General features: G+C 35.7%; 1 protein-coding gene across 1 annotated transcript; it reads left to right on the plus strand.

Moving 5' to 3' along the window:
• The first annotated feature begins 2,345 nt into the window (after positions 1–2,345).
• Positions 2,346–6,545, plus strand: LOC113772339 (putative late blight resistance protein homolog R1B-23). The gene is made up of 2 exons (XM_027316934.1): positions 2,346–4,197; positions 4,291–6,545. Exons 1-2 carry the CDS (start codon positions 2,346–2,348, stop codon positions 6,543–6,545), a joined length of 4,107 nt encoding a protein of 1,368 aa, XP_027172735.1.
• Positions 6,546–7,408: the final 863 nt, after the last annotated feature.

Genomic DNA, 7,408 nt, shown 5'->3' on the forward strand with positions numbered 1-7,408 from the left:
TTAATACACAAGAATAGTGTACTCTTTTTCCTTCACTAGGATTTTTGTCCCGATGGGTTTTTCCCTAGTAAGGTTTTAACGAGGCATATTCTTTGTGTAATGGACATCCAAGGGGGAGTGTTATGAAACAATTAAAAGTATGGATGTCCCTTTGTATTCCCAAGAGGATTAATTCTTGATTTATGGATACATTATGTATAGAAGTTACAATCCATAAATTTATTCATGTAGTGGAAGAACTGTTTCATAGGTTTCTTCATATTCTTGTAATAGTGGGTGTTTAATGGGATTGATGTTCCTTTAATCTTGTAGTACCTATATATAGAGGTACATTGACACCCTTTGGAATGAACTTTTGCATCAGTTGGAATAATAAGAATATCACTCTCCATTGCTCCACTTCTTTCTCTACTTCTTTCTCCAATATTTCACTTGATATTATAGTACCTTATTTTATTAATTTTATAACAATAAGCGCTATACTATTCTATGCCTTTAGGACACCGGATTAAAAAAAAAAAAAGGGATAATTACAGAAACCTCCCCTGAGATTTTTGACATTTGGACTGACCCCCCTGTGGTTTGAAAAATTACACTGACCTCCCCTGAGTGAGGTTACTAATCCTTTGCAAATTTAGTCCAAACGATTAAAATATTATTTTATGGAGTGAAATTAGAATTTTGTACCAGATTTGCCATTTGTGTTACATGTCCAATGAATAACAAAGTATTATAAATCAATTAACAATTAATAAACTTTAAAGAGTATAATTTATGGGCAAACACGTATTAGTATTAGTTATTACTCATTTAAAGTACCGGCTCTTTACGGGTATTTTACTTTCAAACATTTAATTTATGATAAATATATCAATATTTGTAAGTAAAATTCAAAAAATGTTACAGTAATATTCTTGCAAAAAGAAAATCGGTAGGTTATTTATTTAATATAAATTAAATATTAAAAAAAAGAAATGACCCATAAAGTATTAATTCTTTATGACTTTTATCCATTATATGAGTAAAGTATTCGCTCTTTATATGCATTTTATTCTGAATCATTTAATTTATGTTAAATACATAAAAGTTTGTGACTAAAATTGAAAAAGTATTATATTAATATTTTTACGGAAGAAAAATTGGTAGGTTTTGTATTTAACAAAAATTCAATATTTGAAAGTAAATACAAATCTGTATTTGAGCGTAACTACTTATATTAAATTAAATATTTGAAAGTAAAATACCCGTAAAGAGCCGGTACTTTAAATAGTTACCGGCTCTTTATGGGCAAACACGCATTATTCATTTAAAGTGCCGCTCTTTAAGGGTATTTTACTTTCAAATATTTAATTCATGATAAATATATCAATGTTTGTAAGTAAAATTTAAAAAGTGTTACAGTAATATTCTTGCAAAAAGGAAATCGGTAGGTTATTTATTTAATATAAATTAAATATTTTTTTTAAAAGAAATGGCCCATAAAGCATTGATTCTTTATGACTTTCATCCATTACATGAGTAAAGTATTGGCTCTTTATGGACATTTTATTCTGAATCATTTAATTTATGTTAAATACATAAATGTTTGTAACTAAACTTAACAAAGTATTATATTAATATTTTTACGGAAGAGAGATTGGTAGTTTTTGCATTTAACAAAAATTAAATATTTGAAAGTAAATATAAATCTGTATTTGAGCGTAAATATTTGTATTAAATTAAATGTTTGAAAGTAAAATACTCGTAAAAAGCCGGTACTTTAAATGAGTAATGTGTGTTTGCCCATAAATTATACTCTTTAAAATTTATTAATTGTTAATTGATTTATAGTACTTTGTTATTCATTGGACATGTATTACAAAGGACAAATTTGGTACAAAATTATAATTTCACTCCCTAAAACAATATTTTAATCGTTTGGACTAAATTTGCAAAGGATTAGTAACCTCAGGGGAGGTCAGTGTAATTTTTCAAACCACAGGGGAGGTCAGTGCAAATGTCGGAAACCTCAGGGGAGGTTTCTGCAATTATCCCAAAAAAAGGGTAGGCTCGATGTTACTTTCTTTGCAAAATTATGAATTTTTTAAGCTTTTCGGGGTGCTTGTTTAAAAATAAACAATTAGATAAATTGTGTTGTTTGATAGTAATATTTCAAACTTTGAAAAGTTCATTTACACTTTGATCATATAAGGTTGATTTAAATATTTTTTATAAATTGTTTTTTTACTCAATTAATGAATAATGTATTAGTACTGGTGTTTTGAAAGCCACCAAATCATTTCATTGAGAGGTAGAAACAAACAATCACTCACTGAAAGGGTAGAGAGAGAAATCTGAGAATAGGGATGTCTAAAACAACAAGGCACATGGAGTTGATGACTTGCATTGATTCCATCTTAGATAAACTGCGGCTGTTGGTTCCCCAGGGTGATCTCTGCAAGTATGATCGTGCTTTGAATGAGCTGAAGGTGGAGCTTGGGCTAGTGAAAACATTCCTTCTGTGTCAGTGGAAATTGGGATATTCCGGGGGTGACTTGGAAGATTCTGTTCATAAAAATGGGCAGCAGTTTTACTCTCTTCTTCTTCGATTCAAGGATGATGGATTGTCCCCCAGCGACTTGGCTGGATCAGCTTCAACTTTTGGAGATATTCTAAAGAGTTCTAAGCAACAAATCAGGAGATCCTATGTCTGTGATTCCGATTCCTTACTGAAATCCGTTGATGAGGATAGAATCCGACGGAATACAAGAGATTTTGAGACAGACGGTTTCAGGAGGTATAATTGGGACAGGAAAATGTATCCCAGTATGTTGGATCGCTTATTGGCATCCAGTTCTTCTTTGACAGATGAGTTCATGGAATTCTTCCACTCCTTGCTAGAGAATTTTGTGGATATTCTCAATTGGGGTGAAGCCTACGATTCGGAACTTGAAAAGCTGTTGGAGCCCTTGCAAGAGAAGCTAGTATTCCTCAAAAATTTCACTCTCTTTGCCAGGTCGCAAGGCAAGCAGGAGCGGAAACTTATGGAGCACAGTGGAGTTGTGGCTCTGTCTGCAGCCCATCTTTGTCACAGTTGCTGGTTTTTCAGAGATGATAATGAAGTTTTTGTTGAAATCAGCTTCAAGATTGATGAAGTAAAAGATCAGATCAAGCCTGTTGTTGAGCAAGTCCGTTTGGCTTATATCAGCATCTTGGAATCTAAGTCTTCATCACTTGGGATGTCTACCAAGGCTAATATGTCTATAGTGGGGGGTTTTGTAGGTTCTCTCCTAGGTAATCTTTGGGAGTTTCTCGTAAAGTGTCCTACCTGGTTTACTTCATCTCTAAAGCATCAAATTCGGATACTCTACGAGGGACTGCAGTTCTTGAGAGGCATTTTGATGAAGCAGCAAGAGGATTATGATGGGCTTCCTGGAGGAATCAAGGATCGCATTGTGGCTGTGGTCAATGATGCTGGGATTGTAATTTTCTCACTATATCAGGACAATATCCGAGAAGCTTCAGCCATGGAAATAGATCTTAAGCTCTTTTGTTTACTGGAGAAGATCAAGCTTGTTAAGGCAGAAATTGAGAAAAAGTATCCTGCGGCATCAAGGTCCAAATTTCCTACAACCAATGCATTAGAGTTGATCGATCTTGTTCTAGAAAAGTTGAAGGAACTGGAAAGCTGTGAAGTTGATCCAATATTTTCTTTTGCAAAGGGTGGAGTTGACTTCTTAAATTCATACTTGAACAAGATCCAATGCATTAAAGTTGACCGACCTTTGGAAACATTTACATATTATGACATGCCATCCTGGATCATTGATCTGGAGAAGCAGATCCGGCTTGAAAAGCTCCGACATCAAAAGATGCAAGCTGATGCCCCATTCTTAACGTCATTCTTGGAGAATAATTTGGAGCAGCACATCAAGAATGAAAAGCACCAACTTCAGACGATGAAAGATGATCTTGTATCTTTAAGATCATTATTGGAAGGAAATGGGGAGCAACACAACCATCAGGAAGATCCCCATGCCCTTTGGAGTCGTGTCATAGAGGTTGCATTCAAGGCAGAATTTGTTATCGAATCCTTACTAGTTGAGGATATCTCATTCTACTCTCTGATGTTATTTGATGATATTGCACAAGAAATTAAGCTCGTCAAAAGTCTAGCCCAGGAAGCTACCAAGATTCCGAGGCATATGACATCACAAGGTAACATCTCAACAATAGTTGAATGGATCACAATGTTAGCACTCCATTTTTATTAATGATATTTCATTCTCTTTTTAATTTTTTTGGAAACAGTGAAAAGCAAGACGAGTGGAGCATCTTACCAGGTGTCATCATCGAGTAGTATCCCAACAGTCGATAAAGCTGAGGTGGTCTTGCAGGATGTGGAGCAAGCAATGATTGATAAACTTATAAAAGGTCTAAAGCAGCTGGACATCATCTCCGTTGTGGGCGTGGCTGGACTAGGCAAGACTTTTTTGGCACAAAGAGTTTACCGTGATCCTAGAGTTACATCTCACTTCCACATTCAGGCATGGTGTTGTATCTCCCAAACATATTGCAAGAGAGATTTGTTGCTTCAGATTTTGGCATGCATTGATCAGAAAACTCAATTTTCTGAGAAGGATGATTATCAATTGGCTCTTGAACTCCGGCAACGCTTGTTGAAACAGAAGTTTCTCATAGTTTTGGATGATGTTTGGGACATTAAAGCATGGAATGCTTTAAAATCTTCATTCCCAGAGAAAAACAATGGAAGCCGAATTCTCTTAACAAGTCGACTTACTGATATTATTGGCACACCTTATCATCTTAGGACACTTGATGAATCAGAAAGCTATGAATTACTACAGAAGAAGCTGGCAGTTATTAGAGAAGAAGGCTATTCCGAAGAACAAAATTTTCTCGGGTGGAAAATAGCAAAAACTTGTAATGGGATGCCTCTATCAATTGCCATCATATCTGGTATCCTTGCAACTCTCGATCAAGCTGGGTGGGAAGAAGTCGCAAAAATGGTGAGTTTAACTGCCATGGTTGGTGCCACAGAACAATGCAGCAGCATACTAGAGCTGAGTTATGGGCATCTGCCTGACCATTTGAAGCAATGCATTCTTTACTTTGGAGCCTTTCGAGAAGATTCAGAAATTTGTGTCCGGAGGTTGACATGGTTATGGATCGCTGAAGGATTTGTGCAGAAGAGCGGGTCGGAGTGCCCAGAGAAAATAGTAGAAGGCTATATAATGGCTCTAATCAACAGAAGCTTAGTTATGGTGGGGCAACGAAGATGCGCAGGTGAGGTCAAGACCTGCCGCATTCATGATTTGTTGCATGTCTTTTGTGTGAAAAAAGCCAAAAAACAAAATTTTCTACAATTGGTGCGAGGGTATGATGAGGATCTTACGTTTGATGAGCCGTACAACCCACGTCGATTATCTATTCAAGCTCAACCAAAGCATTTCATCAAATCTAGGATAATTTGTCCCCAAATACGCTCTCTATTATATTCATCTCGAGATTTTGGGGTCCGCCAACTCCGGTGCAATTTTGGTTTCATTTTTCTCCTGAAACTTCTTAATGTGCTAGACTTGGAAAATATTAGTCTAGGTTCAGATTTTCCGAGGGAATTATGGTCGCTTGTTCAGCTGAGGTACTTGGCAGTTCTAGGTTGGCTCAAGAATGGCATTCCATCCTCACTAGAAAAGCTCTCAAATTTGGAAACTTTTCTTGTGAGAACAAAGGATGATGTTGGTCTTTCTTTGTTGCAAGATACTCTTCTAAAGATGCAGAAATTGAGGCATCTGCATGTGTATGGTGCTTTGATTGATATTACATTGGCCAATGATAACCTTGAAAGCTCCTCCATCTTGAACAATTTAGACTCTTTTTCAACTATGAAGCTTTATCTTGGGCAAAGCATGGAAAAGATGATCAGAAAGTTTCCAAATATCCGCAGACTGAAATGCTGTCTGCTACAGTCAGAGGAATCTTCTTGTCATGGCACAAGGATTGTGGCAATGGATTTTCTGAGTCAACTAGAATCACTAAAGCTGCTTCTGGGTAAAGTGACTGCGCATCCCATCGAGTATCATCTCCCCTCGAATCTTACGAAGTTGACGCTGGAGGACTTCTCATGGAGCATAATGTCCACAATCAGAAAGCTAACAAATCTCGAGGCTCTTAAATTACTCCGACAAGCTGATGGGGTAAAGGAGTGGGACATGGAAGGCAAGGAAGAAGAGGAAATCTTCCCTAAACTCAAGTTCTTGAAATTGAAAGATTTGAGCATTGTCAAGTGGTTGGGATCAGGAGATCACTTTCCCAGTCTTGAGAGATTAATTTTGGAGTGTTGCGCGGAATTGGAAGAGCTCCCTTCTCGTTTGCAGGAAACTTTAACTCTTCAATTGATTGAGGTGCGTGGATGCCTCTTCTCTGCCGGGGATTTAGTTCGAGAGATTAAGCAACAGCAGCAGATAGACTATGGAAATCAGGATCTTAAAATCCTTATCTCAGAAGAAATTGAGGAGTCAGATGGAGATTCAGATGGATGGTGAGGGTAAACACCATCGGCTTCAAGTGCTACTATCTTCTGTATGGTTTTGCTGAGAATGGTGTAATATTTTTCGTTGTATTGCATGTATATGTTGCAATGTATCAATATCAAATGAATATCTTACTTTATAAAATTGATTATGAAAATGTCAATGATGGATATACTGCACTTTGTGCCAGATGTTTACGCTCTGCATCCTAAGCTAAAAGATTTTGTTTTCCGTTTTTTAAGATGAAGCACATTTTTGGGTCTTATATGGGATTGAAATTTGATCTAGTTCAATTCAATAAATATGAATAGAATATTTTGATCAAAAAATAGGGTGGAAGATGCTTTTCTCTAGGAATTATATATCAACACATTTTAAGGTTTTGAATTACTCTCTTTTTCATATCAAGATTGTTTCTTGTACATTTACCCCTTCATTAGGTGCGCTTGGCCAGAGAATTATTTAGTATTATTTGGAAATTTCTTTTAGAATAATACTGTAATTTTTTTTTTGTAATGTAACGTGTGATGAAATAAAAAGATGATTGAAAAATTAAAAGGAAAAGGTAATAGAAAACGTGTTTATAATGTGAACAGATAATTGTTTATCGATAAAGAATAATGCAAACACAGAGAATCATATGAGAAATTTTCAAGGCCTGTAATACAAGACAATATTTTAACACCAGCATTAAGTAATTGAGAGCATCTTATTCTTAGCCAGTGGATTAACTAACTAGCGGTTGTCAATTTGGACGGACAAAAAAAAAAAAAAGGATTGTCAACTTTTAGGCTTAACGTTTCAACCCAAAAACTTCATCCTCATTCCTCAATTTTATCACCACAACAAATGGGTAATATTTTGTGGTAATGATG

The sequence above is a fragment of the Coffea eugenioides genome, chromosome 1 (genome assembly GCF_003713205.1).
Source record: "Coffea eugenioides isolate CCC68of chromosome 1, Ceug_1.0, whole genome shotgun sequence".
In the NCBI taxonomy this organism is placed as follows: domain Eukaryota; kingdom Viridiplantae; phylum Streptophyta; class Magnoliopsida; order Gentianales; family Rubiaceae; genus Coffea; species Coffea eugenioides.

Coding starts and splice junctions, on each gene's coding strand:
- LOC113772339 (XM_027316934.1), top strand. CDS start 2,346: ATGTCTAAAACAACAAGGCACATGGAGTTGATGACTTGCATTGATTCC. Junction 4,198..4,290: donor GAGGCATATGACATCACAAG/GTAACATCTCAA, acceptor TTTTGGAAACAG/TGAAAAGCAAGACGAGTGGA.